The sequence below is a fragment of the Cynocephalus volans genome, chromosome 5, assembly GCF_027409185.1.
Source record: "Cynocephalus volans isolate mCynVol1 chromosome 5, mCynVol1.pri, whole genome shotgun sequence".
Taxonomy (NCBI): Eukaryota; Metazoa; Chordata; class Mammalia; order Dermoptera; family Cynocephalidae; genus Cynocephalus; species Cynocephalus volans.
The window spans coordinates 16,288,675-16,307,740 of NC_084464.1; the positions used below are offsets into that span (position 1 = coordinate 16,288,675).

Genomic DNA, 19,066 nt, shown 5'->3' on the forward strand with positions numbered 1-19,066 from the left:
CACATTCTTCTCAGCAGCACATGGAACACTCTCTAGAATAGACTATATGTTAGGTCACAAAACAAGTTTCAACAAATTTTAAAAAACACACATCAATTACCTGGTCTGACTACAATGGAATAAAACTAGGAATCAACAACAAAAGGAACACTAGAAATCATACAAATATATGGAAATTAAACCACGTGCTCCAAACAATGAATAAATCAAAGAACAAATCAAAAAGGAAAAAGAAAAATTCCTGGAGACAAATGAAAATGAACCGTACCAGAACATATAGGATATAGCAAAAAATGAATCATACCAGAACCTATAGGATATAGCAAAAACAACTCTAAGAGGGAAGTTTATAGCAATAATTGCCCACATCAAAAAAGAAGAAAGACTTCAAATAACCTAACATTACACCTCAAGGAGCTGGAAAAACAAGAACAAACAAAACTCCAAATCAGTAGAAGGAGAAAAATAACAAAGATCAGAGCAGAAATAAATAAATTAGAGATGTAAAAAAATACAAAAGATCAATATAACAAAGAGTTGGTTTTTCAAAAAGATAAACAAGGGCCAGCCCCGTGGCTCACTCGGGAGAGTGCGGTGCTGGTAGCACTGAAGACGCCGGTTTCGGATCCTATATAGGGATGGCCGGTGCGCTCAGTGGCTGAGTGTGTTACCGAGGGTTGCGATCCCCTTACTGATCAAAAAAAAAAAAAAAAAAAGGATAAACAAAATTGATAAATCTTTAACATAAAAAAGAGAGAAGACTCAAATAAATAAAATCATAAATAGGATGCATTATAACTGATACCACAGAAATACAAAGAATCATAAGAGACTAATAAAAAAACTATATGCGAACAAGTTGGAAAACCTAGAAAAAATGGATAAATTCCTGGACACATACAACTTACCAAGATTCAACCATGAAGAACTAGAAAACCTAAACGGACCAATAACAAGTAATGGGATCGAAGCAGTAATCAAAAGCCTCCCAATAAAGAAAACCCCAGGATGAGATGGCTTCACAGTCAAATTCTACCAAACATTTAAAGAAGAATTAACACCAATTCTTCTCAAACTCTTCCAAAAAACTGAAAAGAAGGGAATACTTCCAAACTCATTCTATGAGGCTGGCATTACCCTCATACCAAAACGAAAAAAAGACACAACAAAAAGAGAAAACTATAGACCAATATCCCTAATGAACACAGATGTGAAGATCCTCAACAAAATATTAGCAAACAGAATCCAGCAACACTTCAAAAAGATCACACACCACAATCAAGTGGGATTCATCCCAGAGATGCAAAGATGGTTAAACATACACAAATCTTTAAACGAGATACATCACATCAACAGAATAAAGGGAAAAAACCATATGACTATTTCAATAGACACAGAAAAAGCATTTGATAAAATCCAACACTCCTTCATGATAAAAACACTCAACAAATTAGGTAGCAAAGGAATGTACCTCAACACAATAAAGTCCACATAAGACAAACTCACAGATAATAAATATTATACTGAATGGACAAAAATTGGAGGCTTTTCCTCTAAGATCTAGAATAAGACAAGGATGCCTATTTTCCCTACTCTTATTCACAATAGTACCAGAAGTCCTAGTCTGTGCAATAAGGCAAGAGAAAGCAATAAAAAGGTATCCAAACAGCAAAGGAGGAAGTCAAACTATCCTTATTTGCAGATGACATGATCCTACACAAAGAAAACTCTAAAGACTCCTCCAAAAAATTACAAGAATGAATAAATGAATTCAGCACAGTGGCAGGGTACAAAATCAACACTAGAAAAATCAATAGCCTTCCTATATGCCAACAATGAAATAGCTAAAGAAATCAAGAAAGTAATCTCATTCACAACAGCTACCCCCAAAAATGAAATACCTATGAATAAATCTAATGAAGAAGGTGAAAGACCTCTACAATGCAACTATAAAACATTGCTGAAAGAAACTGAGGAGCATACAAATAAATGGAAAGATATCCCATGTTCATGGGAAGGAAGAATTAACATCCATATTACCCAAAGCAGTCTACACATTTGATGCAATCCCTAACAAAATACCAATGACTTTCTATATCACTTTGGGTAGTATCGACATTTTCACAATGTTGATTCTTCCAATCCAAGAGCATGGGATATCTTTCCATCTTCTTGTGTCCTCTTTAATTTCTCTCAGCAGTGGTTTGTAGATCTCATTATAGAGATTTTTCACTTCCTTGGTTAACTCAATTCCTAAGTATTTTTTTTTTACTGATTTTTGTGTGTTGATTTTGTTATCCTGCTACTTTGCTGAAATCCTTTATCAACTCCAAGAGTTTTTCTGTAGAGGCTTTAGGCTGTTCAATATATAGGATCATGTCATCTGCAAACAGGGACAGTCTGACTTCATCTTTTCCAATCTGGATGCCCTTTATTTCCTTCTCTTCTCTGACTGCTCTGGCTAGTACTTCCAACACCATGTTGAATAGGAGTGGTGAGAGAGGGCATCCTTGTCTAGTTCCTGTTCTTAAAGTAAAAGCTTTCAGCTTTTCCCCATTCAGGATGATATTGGCAGTGGGTTTATCATATATGGCTTTAATTATGTTGAGATAATTTCCATCTATATCTAACTTATAGAGGGTCTTTGTCATGAATGAATGTTGAATTTTATCAAATGCTTTTTCAGCATCTATAAAGATGACCATGTGGTCCTTGTGTTTGATTTTATTAATATGGTGTATCACATTTATTGATTTGCATATGTTGAACCAACCTTGCATCCCTGGGATGACTCCCACTTGATCATGGTGAATAATTTTACATATGTGTTGCTGTATTCTGTTTGCTAGTATTTTAGTGAGGATTTTTACATCTATATTCATCAAGGATATCGGCCTGTAGTTTTCTTTTTTAGTGGTATCTTTACCTAGTTTTGGTATCAAGATGATGGCTGCTTCATAGAATGAGTCTGGGAGATTTGCATCTGTTTCAATCTTTTGGAATAGTTTGTAAAGAATTGGTGTCAATTCCTCTTTGAATGTTTGGTAAAATTCTGCTGTGAATCCATCTGGTCCTGGGCTTTTCTTTGTTTGGAGCCTTCTGATAACAGCTTCAATCTCCTTTATTGTTATTGGTCTGTTCAGATTTTCTGCATCTTCTTGGCTCAGTTTTGGGAGCTTGTGTGTGTCCAGAAATTTATCCATTTCCTCCAGATTTTCAAATTTGTTGGAGTATAGTTGTTTATAGTAGTCTCGAATGATTCCTTGTATTTCAGATGTATCAGTTGTAATATCACCTTTTTCATTTCTAATTTGTGTTATTTAGATCTTCTCTCTTCTTTTTTTAGTTAGCCATTGCAGATAGATCTACCATATGACCCAGCTATCCCACTGCTGGGAATATACCCAGAGGAATGGAGATCATCAAGTCAAAGGTATACCTGTTCCCCAATGTTCATCGCAGCACTCTTTACAATAGCTAAGAGTTGGAACCAGCTCAAATGTCTACCATCAGATGAGTGGATATGGAAAATGTGGTATATCTACACAACAGAATACTACTCAGCTATAAAAAAGAAGAAATACTGCCATTTGCAACAACATGGATGGACCTAGAGAGAATTATATTAAGTGAAACAAGTCAGGCACAGAAAGAAAAATATCACATGTTCTCACTTATTTGTGGGAGCTAAAAATAAATTAATAAATAAACAAAAAAAACAGGGGGGTGGAGAGAAGACATAACAATTACAATTCGTTGAAACTGATATGACAAGCATACAGAAAGGACATTATTGGAGGGAGTGGGGAAAGGGAGGTGGGAGGGAGGTTTTAGTAATTGGCTACAATAATCAACCACATTATATACTGACAAAATAAAATAAAATATTTTTAAAAAATACCAATGACATTCTACACAGAAATAGAAAAAACAATCTTAAAATTTGTATGGAAATACAAAAGACCCTGTATGATGAAAGCAATTTTGAACAAAAAGAACAAAGCTGGAAGCATCACACTTTGACTTCAAAAAGCTATAGTAACCAAAACAGCATAGTACTGGCATCAAAACTGACAAATTGACCAATGGAACAGAATAGAGAACCCTGAAATAAACCCACACACTTACAGCCAACTGAATTTTGACAAAGGTGCCAAAAATATACGATGGGCAAGGACAGCCACTTCAAGAAATGATGCTGGAAGAAATGGATATCCACATGCCGAAGATTGAAACTAGACCCCTATTCTCACCATACACAAAAATCAACTCAAAATCAACCAAAACTATGAAATAACTTGAAGAAAACATAGGAGAAACACTAAACAAAAGGGAATTGCACAGTGCTTCCATTATCTATTTTTGTTTTAGTTGCCTGTGTGTGGGAAGGCACAGGCAACTAAAACAAAAATAGATAAATGGGACTACATCAAACTAAAAAGCTCCTGCACAGCAAAGGACACTGTCAACAAAATGAAGAGACAACCTACAGAAAGGGAGAAAGTGTTTCCCAACCACACATGAGGCAAGAGGCTAATATCAATAATATATAAGGAACTTAAATGACTCAAGAGCAGAAAAATAATAATAACCCCAATTTAATAATGGGCAAAGGACCTGATGGAGTTTCGATGTGTTGTCTCCTCCAAAACTCATGTGGAAATTTGATCCCCAATGTGGCAGTGATGGAAACTAATTGAGTCATGGGGACAGATCCCTCATGAATAGATGAGTGCTCTCCCTAGGTGGAAGGCGTAATGAGTGAGTTCTTGCGTTATTAGTTCCCACGAGAGCTGGTTGTTTATAGGACCCTGGCACTTCCTCTCTCTCTCTCTCTCTCTCTTGCTTCCTTTCACCATGTGATCTGCTTGTACCTGCCGGCAGCCTGCCACTTTCCACCATGAATAGAAGCAGCCTGAGGCCCATGCCAGATGCAGCTGTTCCAGAAGCATAAGCCAAATCAAACTCTTTTCCTTATAAATTACCCAGTCTCAGGTATTTCTGTTATAGCAACACAAAACAGACTAATACAGGACCTGAACAGACATTTCTCAAAAAAAGACATACAAATGGCCAACAGGCACATGAAAAAATCCTCAACATCAAATCATCAGGGAAATGCAAATTAAAACCACAATGAGATATCATCTCACTCCAGTTAGAATGGCTATCATCAATAAGACAAAAAAATAACAAATGCTGGTGAGGATGTGGAGGAAAAAGAACTCTCATACATTGCTGGTTGGAGCATAACTTGGTACCAACGTGGAAAAGAGTATGGAGGTTCCTTAGAGAACTAAAAATAGATCTACCCTAAAACCCAGCAATCCCACTACTGGTATATACCTAAAAGAAATGAAATTGATATACCAAAAAGACACTTGCACTCCCATATTTGTCACAGCACTATTCATGATACCCAAGGAATGGAATTGACCTAAATGTTCATCAACGGATAAATGGGTAAAAAAACTGTGGTATATATACACAATGGAATACTCGGCTATTTAGAACATGATTTCCTATCATTTTCAGCAACATGGATGGAACTAGAAACTATCATGTTAAGTGAAGTCAGGTGCAAAAAGACAAATACTGCATGATATTATTCATATGTGAAATGCAAAAAATATAAAAGTGGTTTTCATAGAAGTAGAGAGAAGAATAATGGTTATCAGAGGAGTGGGGAGGGGGAAGAGGAAAAAATGGTGGACTATTAGCTACAGAACTATGCTATCTATCCTAAGTGAATAGGATATGCATATATTGAAACAATGCACTATACCCCACATATACATACAAATAAATGTATATGCATATATTGAAACAATGCACTATACCCCACATATACATACAAATAAATATTAAAATATTTTGAATAATAAAAATAAAATCACACTGCTGAAAAGCAAAGACAGAAAAAAAAATCTTAGAAAGTAGCTAGAGAAAAACAACACAGCACTTGCGGGTTAACAATTATTGAAATGATTACAGATTTCTCTTCAGAAACTATAGAGGCAGAAGACAATGGAACATCTTTAAATTGCTGAGAAAAAAAAGCCATCAATTCAGAATTCTATATTCAATAAAAATATCCTTCTTGTAAAGGGGAAATAAAAACATCCCCAGATAAAGGAACATTAAGTAATTTATCACCAGTGACACAGTATGTAAGAAATGCCGTTTTTCATACCAAAGGGAAAAAAAATACAGAAAGGAAATATGGATCTTCAGGAGTGAAGGAAGAGCAAGAGAAATGATAAGTAGCGTGGTACACAGAAAAGAATACTATTTGCCTCTTACAGTCTTTAAAATGAATGTGACTGTTTAATGAAAAAGGTATAACACTTGAGTGATGAGGTTTTCAATGCATGTAGATATAACAACATAACATGTAACTATAACAACATAAAGGTAACTGGGAAGGAGGAAGATAAGGTGATAATGAATATTTTAATATAAATAAAACATACTTTAAGAAAGAGAATTACCAGAGATAAAGATACATATTTCACAATGATAAAAGGGGGCAATTCATCCAGAAAGCATAACAGCTACAAAAATGTATGCACCTAACAATATGGCTTCAAACAACATGAAGAAAAATTGACAGAATAAAAGGGCAAATAGACTAGTCTATAATCATAGTGTAAAACTTTAACTCTCCTTTTTTGAGCAATTGATAGAATACTAATGCCAAAAACATCACTAGACATAGATGAACTGTACGACACCATTCAATTATCTTGATTTAACTGACATTTTCAGAACATTCCACTCCAAGGTTTTTTCTCAAGAGAAATAAAAATATACGTCCACATAAAGACTGTTACACAAATATTCATAGCAACATTGATTGATACACATAATATGGATAAATCTCCAAACCATTACGTGCCAAGTAAAAGAAACCAGCTAGGAAGAATAAATCCTGTATGCTTCCATTTATATAAAATACTAAAAAATCCAAACTAATCTATAACGACAGCAAGCAGGTCAGTGGTTGCTTGAAGACAGTGGTGGAGGGAGGGACAGATTACAAAAAGGGCACAAGAAAACATTGGAAGGTGATGAAAACATTTATTATCTTGACTGTGATGACCTGTATACATATGTCAAAAACTGATCAGATGGCACACTTTGAATATGTGCAGTTCAGAATACTTTAATTAAACCCCCCAAAAATTGGGAAAAATATTGAACCTGTCCTAAAGACAGGGCTTTCAAAGTGTGGCCATTCACAAAAACTATCCAGAGCATTTGTTTCAAATGCACATCCCAGTACCCATCCCAAACCTTTAGACTCTGGTGCTCCATGAACAGACATCATAAGTAAGCTCTCCAGGTGACACCAGGTGCACACCTCAGAAACACTGTTGAGGGCCCCAGCTCAAAAGCCACCTCTTCTGTGAAGCCTCCACTCATCCAACTGATGGACACAGTTCACTCATCTCATCTCACAAAGCATGCTCTCACAAATTGCAGTTCTACATATGACCATGCTTAATGATATAATCTTACCTGCCCTACCATACTATAAATTTTCACAGGAGAAGGCATACTTTATCCATTCTTGTAACTTTCTGTTGCTCTAGCACAGTGTCCTACACATGAAAGATGCTAGCTACATAAATAGCATATCTACTTGAATTTAACACCATGCCTGGTACAGCCTTGGCCCATACCATCTAAAAGTTTAGCAATGTAGGACTTCCAGTCAAGATGGTGGAATAGACAGTTCCCAGAGTCACTGTCTCCTACCAATCAACCAATTTTCAACTATAAGAAAGCAATGACAGCCAAGCAGGTGCTGCTAGAACTTAGGGGAAGAGGAGGAGAGAGCTACAGAGTGCATGAAGGTGTGAGAAGCCACAATGAGAGAAAGAACGAACAGCTCCAACTATTTCCAATCCCAGCTGCTTCCAGACTGGAGCTGCTGAGTGCACAAAGCAGGAGCTGGCAAAAGCCGCAGCTGTGCCCTTAAGATGAAGTTGCTTAGAGACAGCAGGGGAGAAGAGGCCCTTGGTGGTCCCCAGGACAGCAACACCACTAATAGGGTTCCCGTGGACCCACATAGAAGGAGCCACAACAACTGAAAAAAAGGAGCCACTCAGAGGCCAGTGAGTCATCATAAAAGACCAGTGCATGGGAAGTGTTTGGAGTACAGGGTGGGGGGGAGACGGGCCCATCAGGAGAACACTGGGGCACAGCAAGGACAGCTGATCTGCCCCCAATCAGAACAGGCCCACTCAGAGGAGACTGGTCAGGAATATAGAATTGCATGGGGAGCAGTCTGATGAAAAGACTCAGGCCCAAACCAGAGTTTCTATACAACCCAGTTGTACCAGATCTCACGAGCCGGAAGTACCTATAAAATCAACCATTAAAACTTGAGCTGCACAAAAAGCTTTCCCCAGGGAATCAGCAGCAAAGCAGCAACTTACCTCAACCACAGAGTTCAAGTGCTGGTTCCCACAGGAAGTTCCCCCACTTTAGAAGTAAGCAAAAAACAACAAATTAGTTCCAGTGCAAGTGGTGGGAACAGCAAATAATCCAACACAGAACTGAAAGAAACAACAAAATACCCACAACCAGAGACAAAGTTTTGATATTAACTAGTAAAGGTTTCACTTCACCAAAGAACACCTATAACACCTAGAAGGACTGGAAGTCCCCTGGGCTACCAAGCCAGAAAGGTGGGAGGGCCGGGCGCCCCAGCCATGCACCCCAACACCTGCAACCAGTCCCAAGGGTGGTAGCCAACTGCCTCAGCCACACTCCTTGACACGTGCAACTACCCCAGCAACGACCACCGAGCCACCACAGGAAGCGCCCCTGGCCCTCATGAGCCAGGGCAGTGGGGGGCCTAGGGCCTCGGCCACACTTCTCAGCACACACAACCAGCCCAGCAATGACCACTGAGCTGCTGCAGGAAGTGACCCAGGTTCTCCCAAGCTGGGGTGGTGGGGGGACCGATGGCCTCAGCCACGCCCCTCCAACACATGCAACCAGCCCTGCGACGACCACCAAGCCACCACAGGAAATGCCTCAGCCTATCCCAAGCTAGAGCAGTGGGGGGCTAAGGGCTTCGGTGACAGCCCCCCCAACACCTGCAACCAGCCCAGCAACAACCACCAAACTGCAGCAAGAAGGGCTCCAGGTTCCCAAGCTGGGGTAATGGGAGGTGAGGGCTTTTGCCACACCCCCCTGACATCTGCACCCAGCCCAGCAATGACCAAGCCCCCACTGGAAGCCCTCTGGTCTCCCCTGTGGGGATGGGGGTGATGCCACAGGCCTCAATCCCACCCCTCCTCCTTCCTCCTTCTTCCATGCCATTTCCTTCCCCTTTCCCCTCCCCCCCTCCGAACTGCTCTGCAACATCATAGAATGTAAAAAGATGATAATATTAATTTTTAAAATAAATAAATAATAGTAAAGAAAGAAATAAAAGTTTAACACCTTAGATTAACAACACTGAATCATGTGAGTGTGTGTGGAGGCTACAGAGATCAGCTGCCAAAAAGAGGAACACATTGGAAATAGAGTCACACTTATATAGGAAAAGAAGCATTAGGTATGCTAGCTGGGCATCAAGCAAAGACTAAGTATATGCTTCCTTGCAAACAGGCACCTAACTTATTGTGGGACACACATTTCAAACACCTGTATCATCAACATTTCATCCTAAATGTAACCAGGATAAAGCCCTGGCACAGTCTTCTCTAATCCCTTACCTACCCCTCACTCTGCCCATTGTACCTCTGTTACAAATACTCAACCACATGGGGCTGTAACCATTTGCTTATGTCCGTGTGTGCTAAGATATTCTCTAAGGCAGGGACAATGCTATTCACTTTTCTATAACCTTGGAAGGATGTCAAGAAATATTTGAAAAACAAATGATAAATGATGACTGTTTAAAACCAGAAACTGTTCATGTATGTATTTACAAGATTTTCCCAAAAGTGTCAATTTTAAATTTTTAACAAAGAGTTAAGGATGGAGATCCCATTTTTAAAGAGTTATTTTCTACTATAGAGCTTTTTCTCCCCCTTGGCCTATGTACAATTTTCTAAACTTCACAGGGGTTCAATAAATGGTAAACTCCTTCCTGGCACGATCACAGCCCACAGTCACCCCTGGTGATAGTTTTAGATGTTCATGCTCCATATACTATATGAAACAACATAAGCAGCATGAGTCAGCCCAGTGGGAAATAAGCGTGTAGTATTTGGGGACGTGACTCAGTACCATCCTCAAAACACCTCCCCGAGGAAAAAACAATCAAATCATCATGAAAACAGTCACCACTCACATCACAATTACTAAATCTCAGGAGTCTCATCACTTCAAAAGTGATGAACACATTATCACTTAAGGAAGAAGAAATAAACTAACATTCTATAAGCCATTTACAAGAGCTTTAGAAAACACATATATGTGTAAGAAAATGTTTTCATTGACTGTTCAAATTAGCAATCCAATTCCATGCTTTAATTAAATGCACTCTATCATAGGATAATATACATAGTGGCAACAGCTCTTTTTTAGAGGTAACAAATAATTACAAAACAAATAGAGTTTTGTTTGCTGTTTGTTTCATTTTGTTTCAGTTCTTCTTCTATGTTAGGCAGAACGGTTTATTTGAAATAAATTGTTAGCCACTTCAAAATCATGCAGTTTACTATTCGGGTAGCACAGTCCAGTAGTTGACTGTTGTCAGAAAGACCTGGGCAAGTTTCACTAGCACAACAATTCAGATCACCTTTCTCAGGTTCTGTGAAGGGGCTTTAAACACCTCAGAGCCTTGTTATCAAGGTTAAATGAAAGAAAGCACATAAAGCATGCTTTATGGGATGCTGGCATACAGTGAGGGCTCAACTCTGTTACTACCATTGCTCCATCAGTGTCTTTGGTTTCTGGTTATCTCAGCATGTACTCGCACCTCTATAAGAACCTTAAAAAAGGACAATCTACAACCATCAGTTATAATGCTTCTTGGAAAGGAGAGGAGGGGGAGGGATGGAGGGAGGGAGGAGAGAGAAAGAAGGCAAAACTGAACTAGAAGGATGAAATATACATAGCCTGTCTTTCTCCATGCTGTACAAACTCAAAAAACAAAAAATTAGCTATACTTGCAAATAATGATTGTTGTTAGTGACTGCTAGGCACATAGTTTAAAATTTTTAACTATAAACATCAAAACACAATCAAGTCTGAGAACACAGAGTAGAATCTTGTCATAATAACTTCAACTTCAAACAGCAAAACCTACACAGAATTTCTTATATAAAATCATCTCTTCTTCCATTTTAGCTTTCCTCTCTTGCAAGATATTTAATTCAAATTTTATGCATACAACTTCTCCACACCTTGAAGCACACCCTACCATCACTATGAATCAATCAAACATATTTGAATCTTAGGTGTCTTTTTTATTTATTTATTTTTTTACTTTGCCATTTTCTTCAAGAATACCTGACGTGACTGATCTAATTGTAGAACAGCAGTCTCATTAATGTGCAATAATGACTTGGAAACCTGTTTCAGATAACTATATTCAGCCAATTACCGTGTGAATAAACCTCATAAAAACACATTGAGGTTATTGGAAAATGCACAAGGAAGCACAATTCCACGTGACAACCGATAGAAGCTGATCATCCCCTCATTTGCTTTCCCAGCTCTGGCCCCTGACACCAGGCACTCCTGGGAAGAAGGCTAGGACTCATTCAAATCTTTGTCTAAAACAAAAACAAAAACAAAACACCACAGAAGTATTTGAAGTCAGCTCCCACTCAAGGAGAGATTAAATCTCACATATTTGTTTCCAGTATTTTGTGTTTTCTATTGAGCTATATATATATATATATACACGTCTATTAGGCTGACTTTCCTTTCTTCCTGTTTCTTGTTATTCTTTTTTTTTTTTCCCCCTCTAAAAGCATTCAATCTAGAATCATGGATGACTAAAGATCAAAGAGATGATCTAGCTCTACTTGATTAGAAATTGTTTTTATAACCTGTAGGACAGCCCCTGTTTAAATATTTCCTATTAAGGGGTCCCTCTGTTGATAAACGGCTCTATTAGAAAAAATTTTTAAATGACAACACCAGCAATTAGTTTTTATTGAATGTTTACTGTGGGCCAGACCCTTTTCTAAGCATTTGAAATGTATTACCTCATTAACCCTCAAGATGAAACTTTGAAGGTGGTATCTTTGGGAGAGCTAAAGCCCACTGGGCCTAAGCAACCTGCCTGAAGACACATGGCTGTCAATGGACAGAGTTTCCAGACTCCAAGCCCAGGCCTCACCACTCTTACTCTCAGGCCTTAATTGTGACTCTGGGCTCCCTTTCCTCTGGGACAGCCCTTTAAATATTTGAAAACCATCCATGAAGCCTCTGGCACTGTGCTGGGCTTTCCCCACAAGCCTTCCCCAGCAGAATGGAGAGGAACCTGTGAGTTTCCTGATTGCGGGCCCCTCACATAGGACGGTAGGGGGAGTAAGAGGAGAGGCCCAGCCTCCAGTCTCCTGGCCCCAGTAACACAGGCTCCTGCACTTCATACCGCCCTGTCTCTGCATTCTCACTGCATCCTCACTCTCCAACCCCGAGGCCAGTATCACACCTTTACCTAAGGTCTATCCATGCCTCTCAGTCACCAAGAAGGACCTCTCTTCTCCATTCAGCTGCAGGAGGCCTGTGACCAACCCTGAGCTAGAGCTGCCCTCCAAAGCCACACAGCAATTATCCTTCTATGGGAGCAGGGGTGGGGATAGGGGTCCCACGACAGTCCGTATCAGTTCCTCTCCGCCCAGTACTTCCCGCTTATGCATGAGCTAAAATGCCCTATCCCAACTCACTTTCCCTGGAGGATTTACACTCTAAAAAATATTTTTTCATTTAATTCTGACCGTGACTTTTTAAAAAAATTCACAGCTCTGAAATTAAGTCTAGAAGCAATCATTTTTATTAGCAATGTCCTGCATAAAAGAGCTTGAAAGACCTTTCTCAAGTACCTACAGATATGGGTAGAATTCAATCATCAATCTTGTCTTTCCACTCTCCCTTGGTCAGACAGCACTCCAGTAATAAGGGTGGTGAACAACTAAGCTTGATGGGACTAAGTGTTTTCATATTGTGTTTTACTGTATTTATGAAATATATGCTGAATTTGGGGGCACTACACTAATTGCAATAAGAACGAAAAGATTATGCATTGGCTTTGTTCTTAAATAGTTTGGAAGATAAACTGCACTCCTGTGACATGTATCAGACACCTGTGGGGCAATTACAAAGCTACATATCAACAAATACGAATCACAAAGTACAAATCCAGCAGCCAAGTGCTGACAAGGAAGATCTGCAAAGACAAGAAGGCTCCTGTGAGTAGTGACAGTGGGCATCCTTGTCTTGTTCCTGTTCTTAAGGGGAAAGCTTTTAGTTTTTCCTGATTCAGATGATAATGGCAGTTGATTTATCACATATGGCTTTTATTGTGTTAAGATACCTTCTGTTTGTACTTAATTTGTTGAGAGTCTTAATCATGATGGAATGTTGAATTTTGTCAAATGCTTTTGCTGCATCTATTGAGATGATCATACGGTTTTTGTTCTTGATCTTGTTCATGTGGTGTATCACATTTATTGATTTGCATATGTTGAACCATCCTTGCATCCCTGGCATGAATCCCATAAGAGAAAAGAATAAAGGGCATCCAAAAAGGAAAAGATGAAATCAAACTGTCCCTGTTTGCAAATGACCTGATTCTATGTACAGATAATCCAAGAGACTACCAAAAAACTCTTAGAGCTGATAAACGAATTCAGTAAGGTTGCAGGATGCAAAATCCAAATACAAAAGTTAGTAGCAGTTTTATACTCCAACAACAAACCAGAAGAAAAAGAAATCAAGAAGGGAAGCCCATATACAATAGTCACCGAAAAGAAAAAAAATAAATCTAGGAATAAATCTAACCAAGGAGGTGAAAGATCTCTACACTGAAAACTACAAATCACTGCTGAAAGATATTAAAGAGCATATAAAAAGACAGAAAGACATTCCTTGCTCATGGACTGGAAGAATCAATACAGCGAAAATGTCCATACTACCCAAAGCCATCTACAGATTCAATGTGATCCCCATCAAAATACCAAAGACATTCCTCACAGAAATAGAAAACACAATCCTAACATTCATATGGAGCAACAAAAGATCCCAAATAGCCAAAGCAATCCTGAGCAAAAAAAGTAAAGCCAGAGGCATTACACCTCCTAACTTCAAACTATCTTACAAATCTGTAATAACAAAAACAGCATGGTACTGGCATAAAAACAGACACTCAGATCAATGGAACAGAACAGAGAACCCAGAAATCAACCTACATATTTACAGCCAAGTGATCTTTGACAAGGGCACCAAGAACATACAACGGGGAAAGGAGAACCTCTTCAATAAATAGTGCTGGGAAAACTGGATATCCATATGTAGAAGAATGAAACTTGATCTGTACCTCTCACCATAAACCAAAATCAACTCAAAATGGATTAAAGACTTATACATAACACCTAAAACTCTAAAACTCCAATAAGAAAACATAGGGGAAACACTCCAGGATGTAGGACTGGGCAAGACTTTATGAATAAGACCCCAAAAGCACAAACACAAAAGAAAAAGTAAATGAATGGGATTATATCAAACTAAAAAGCTTCTGCACAGTAAAGGAAAAAATCAACAGAGTAAAAAGACAACCTACAGAATGGGAGAAAATATTTGCAAACTATGTGCTGACAAGGGATTAATATGCAGAATACACAAAGAGCTCAAACAAATTTACAGCAAAAAAAACAAATAATCCAATTAAAAAATGGGCAAAGGAGCTGAATAGACATTTCTCAAAGGAGGACATACAAATGGCCGACAGGTATATGAAAAAATCCTCAATATCACTAATCATCAGGGAAATGCAAATCAAAACCACTTTGAGATATCACCTCACCCTAGTCACACTGGCTGTTATAAAAAAGACAGAATAACAAATGCTGGCAAGGATATGGAGAAAGCAGAAACCTTCTGCACTGCTGGTGGGACTGTAAATTAGTACAGCCATTATGGAAGACAGTATGGAGGTTCCTCAAACAACTACAGATAGAACTACCATATGATCCAGCAATCTCACTATTGGGGATATATCCAGAGGATTGGAAATCATGACATTGAAGGGATACCTACACTCCCATGTTCATCACAGCTCTATTTACAATAGCCAGGCTATGGAACCAACCTAAATGCCCATTGATGGATGACTGGATAAGGCAATTGTGGTATATATACACAACGGAATACTACTCAGCAATAAAAAAAATGAAATTCTGCCATTTGCAACAACATGAATGAACCTGGAGAAAATTATCCTAAGTGAAACAACCAAGGTACAGAAGGAGAAATACCACATGTTCTCACTCATAAGTGGGAGCTGAATCTATAAATAAACAAATAAACAATAAAGAGAGACAGAGAGAAAGAATGAAACAACAATCACAGTAATATGTTGAACTTTTAGAAGGAGAGAAAAGAGCTGTGGTTACTAGAAGTGGAAAAGGGGAGGGGAAAGGGAAAGGGAGTGGGGTTAATGAGGAATTGGTTAACAAACACAATGAATGATTATGTACTATAACGATGAATAAGCTAATTATCCTGATCTAACCACATTGTACACATTGTACTCAACTATTGAAAATCAACTTTGTACCCCACATATATGTACAATAAACTATCTTAAAAAAAAAAAAAAAAAAAAAGACAAGAAGTCTTTACAAAATGAGATGTGAGAAACAAGCTTTTCCAGAGTTCAATGTCAGGGATAAGCTGACAGGGCAATCAGAGGAGGGAAAGATGCAGATGCTGCCCCTACAGGAATCTGTAAATACCTGCAAAAGGGTAAGCAGAATAGGCTACAAGAGAAGAGAGAGCCTGTAAATAGAATGTGGCATTCTTTTCTACCTGAATTGACCAGTTGTTGTTCCATCACCCCACATCCAAGAACTTCTAGCCATTTTCCATGGAAGTTGATCTCCATTTCGAAGGAAGGATGGGTGAAAGGAAAGTAGCAGTCTACCCATCTTATCTCCAGCCCTGCAAAGATGCCACAAAAAACAAAGAGTGAAAAAGACAGTCTACCCTTTCTTGTGATCAAATTTGCCCTTCAGCTAATGACACCAATTACTACCTTCTAAGTAAAATAAATAGCAAATAAACAACTTTGCAACATCTTAGGGTGAGGCAATAAATCTTAAAACTTGTGAAAAACGGCGCATGTCTTTTTCAATATGAAAAACACTTTGTGTAGTTCCAGGACCCTCTAAAACCAAATCAATCACCTGTCAAATCCCTGCAACCACTTGGCAGAGGAAAGAAGTAGGCCAAGATTATACAAAAGCAGTTAATTCTATTTTAGTTTCTATAAGTGAAAATGACATCAGTATAGAGCTAAAGAAACTATATTTTTACTATATAATCCTCCAACCTTGCATATCAACAATATGACCTATTTAGAATAAAATGATCAACTTTACTTCCATAAGTATGTATTAAAATTTTTAAATTAAGTTTATAAGCGCTAGTAAAAACTTACATGCAATAAGATATATCGACCAAATTTAAACAAAACATTTAAACAGTCAAACATTTTTCTACAGATAAAATAAACTATGACTAAATAATCAAAAAAGTGCATGCTAAATGCCACAATGGATTGCTCAATAAGCAATCATAAATATGGCACCTTCGAGCAACAACAGTATCATTTGACAAAGAAAAAGACAAATGAATTCACAATAATGAAAACCTCCGAAGAGCAGAGGCCACTAAAAGCAGAGAAACCACGTGAGAGGGTCACCTCGGAGTTCAATGCCCACTGTGAGGAACACAGAAAAAAGTGGCCATTTGACAAATCACCTGTGTTTCTTTCCCTTCATGGAATGATCACTGATCACTACGTCTTTGTTAAAGGATCTGATTCTCGATGGTAGCATGCCCCCCTGTGAATTTAAAATACCATATTTTCTCACCCAAAACTATCATCATTTTAAATTTTGTGGAAATCAGAATGTGAAATAAACAAAAATAATAACAAAAATTCCTTTCATCTGTTGGGCACTTACTATGCCTCTACTAACCCATTTCACAGACAGGGAACACAGTTATTAGAGAAGTTGAGTGTCTTGCCCAAAGTCACACAGCTGACAGATAAGTGGGCCACACCCAGGTCTCCCCAACTCCAAAACCCCAGTTCTTGACAATTAAAATATAATTCCTGTCTGTCAAAACATATATTTCAAGAATCAAAAATCAGATGGGAGCAAAATTATAAAACACAGGGGCCTTTCCTGTGCCCCAAATTCCACAGGAAAAGGCAGATTTTCCTTTCATTGTTCTGTTTTAGTTGCATTTATTTTCCTAGTTACCTGCTATGGCAAGTGTCACATGATTTCTGTTTACAACGGTAACACAATATTCCCCCTTTTATTACATATGCAGTATAATAGACAAATATTAAACTGTACATATACAAAGTGTACAATTTGATAAATGTTCGCGAATGTACTCACCCATGAAACCAGCACCACAATCAAGATAATGAACATATCCACCACCACCCCCAAGAGTTTCCTCATACTCCTTGGTAATCATACCCACCTGCCCATCACCCCTTCCTCTTCCCCTGGCCCCCACCTCCCCAGGCAACCGCTGATCTCTTCTGTCACTATAGATGAGTTTGCATTTCCTAGAATCTTATAAAAATGGAATCATAAAAAAATGTACTCTTTCATTTTCTGGCTTCTTTCACTCAGAGTAATTATTTTATCAATACTTCATTCATTTTTCTTGCTGAATAAATCCACCAGTGTTTTTACTAACTATGAAAAAAAGCTGGCCCTGTTTCAGGCTATTGGAGAAATGTCCACGAGTCCCTGAACAGTTCAGACTTTTCTACATGGAAGCTCACACGTGCACAGCGGTTATTTGCAACTATGTTCTGAGAAGAAGGTATTATTTGTACACCTGTGTGCTTGCCCATCTTTGGGACGAATAATAACTTATTAATACTTTTATAAAAAGCACTAGACTCAGTCCTGCTGACAAACAGAAGTGTGAGAATCTTGGGACACAGAACTGAGTGTAGAAGGACTGGCAGACAAACGACTTTTACCATTCTTTTTTGTAATTCCTGGCAGGAATCATTTTAGGAAAACAGTTTAGGAAAACAGATTTATGTACATGGCTTTTTATAATACTTGTCTTGAATTTTACCAAAAGAAGGGAGAGTATTCAGGGTTAACATTATGATTTCATCATCAAATAATTCAATATTACTTAAGTGCTTCAAACACAGTAGTTAGGTGAGTTCTATACGAATTAATTTTCTTTGTGTCCTTATTATTTTTTATTTTCTTGGACAGGCTATAACAATTAAAAAGATTTTAGTTTATATAGCTTTATAACTCACACCTGTAATATCGTAGGCTCCCCCTAGTCCGAGAGAAAGAATTTTCAAGATGTTAATTAGCACCTCAAAATAATAACAGGTGCTAATTAAAGCCATTCCATGATCAATGTTTAGTAAGCCCTAACTAAATATCTGCTACATACAGTTTCATGGGAAGCCAGCCTCTGCAAAGACAGGATCCTGTTTACATGTCCCCGTCTGAGCTGCTGGTGCTGAAGGTGCCGGCACAACACGAGGATGAAATTGAAATGTGCCGTGATGGTCCCTCCTCTTCTCTATGAACCTTCTATCACTAAGAGGCTTTTCCTTTACTGCTTCTATAATTAGAAAAAAATTATAACTTTGGATTGAAAATTTCTGTAACATTGAACGAATTCTTGAGATAAAATGTCCATACGCTGCATCGACCCTTGCTCTCTTCTGGTTTAAGACCCAGGCCACCACAGCCCTCGGTGACCCTATAGGTGTCTCTCTGAGTAGCAATAAAGTAACTGCTCCACACTGAAAAGTAAACACAGCAAAACATGAAGAGGCAGGGAAGTTAGCCAAGGCTTT

The 19,066-nt window shown here is 38.3% G+C and overlaps 1 protein-coding gene across 6 annotated transcripts in view; it reads right to left on the reverse strand.

Annotated features, from left to right (window-relative positions):
• The window catches only part of FARS2 (phenylalanyl-tRNA synthetase 2, mitochondrial), a 535,122-nt gene that overhangs the window by 311,339 nt on the left and 204,717 nt on the right, over window positions 1–19,066 (reverse strand). For 5 of the 6 annotated variants that reach the window (XM_063097242.1, XM_063097245.1, XM_063097244.1 and 2 more), the window contains one exon: window positions 16,006–16,137. The exons of the other annotated variant lie outside the window; for it this stretch is intronic. In XM_063097242.1, coding sequence (XP_062953312.1) covers window positions 16,006–16,137 — 132 coding nt within the window. The remainder of the gene's footprint in view (window positions 1–16,005; window positions 16,138–19,066) is intronic. 6 annotated transcript variants of the gene reach the window in all.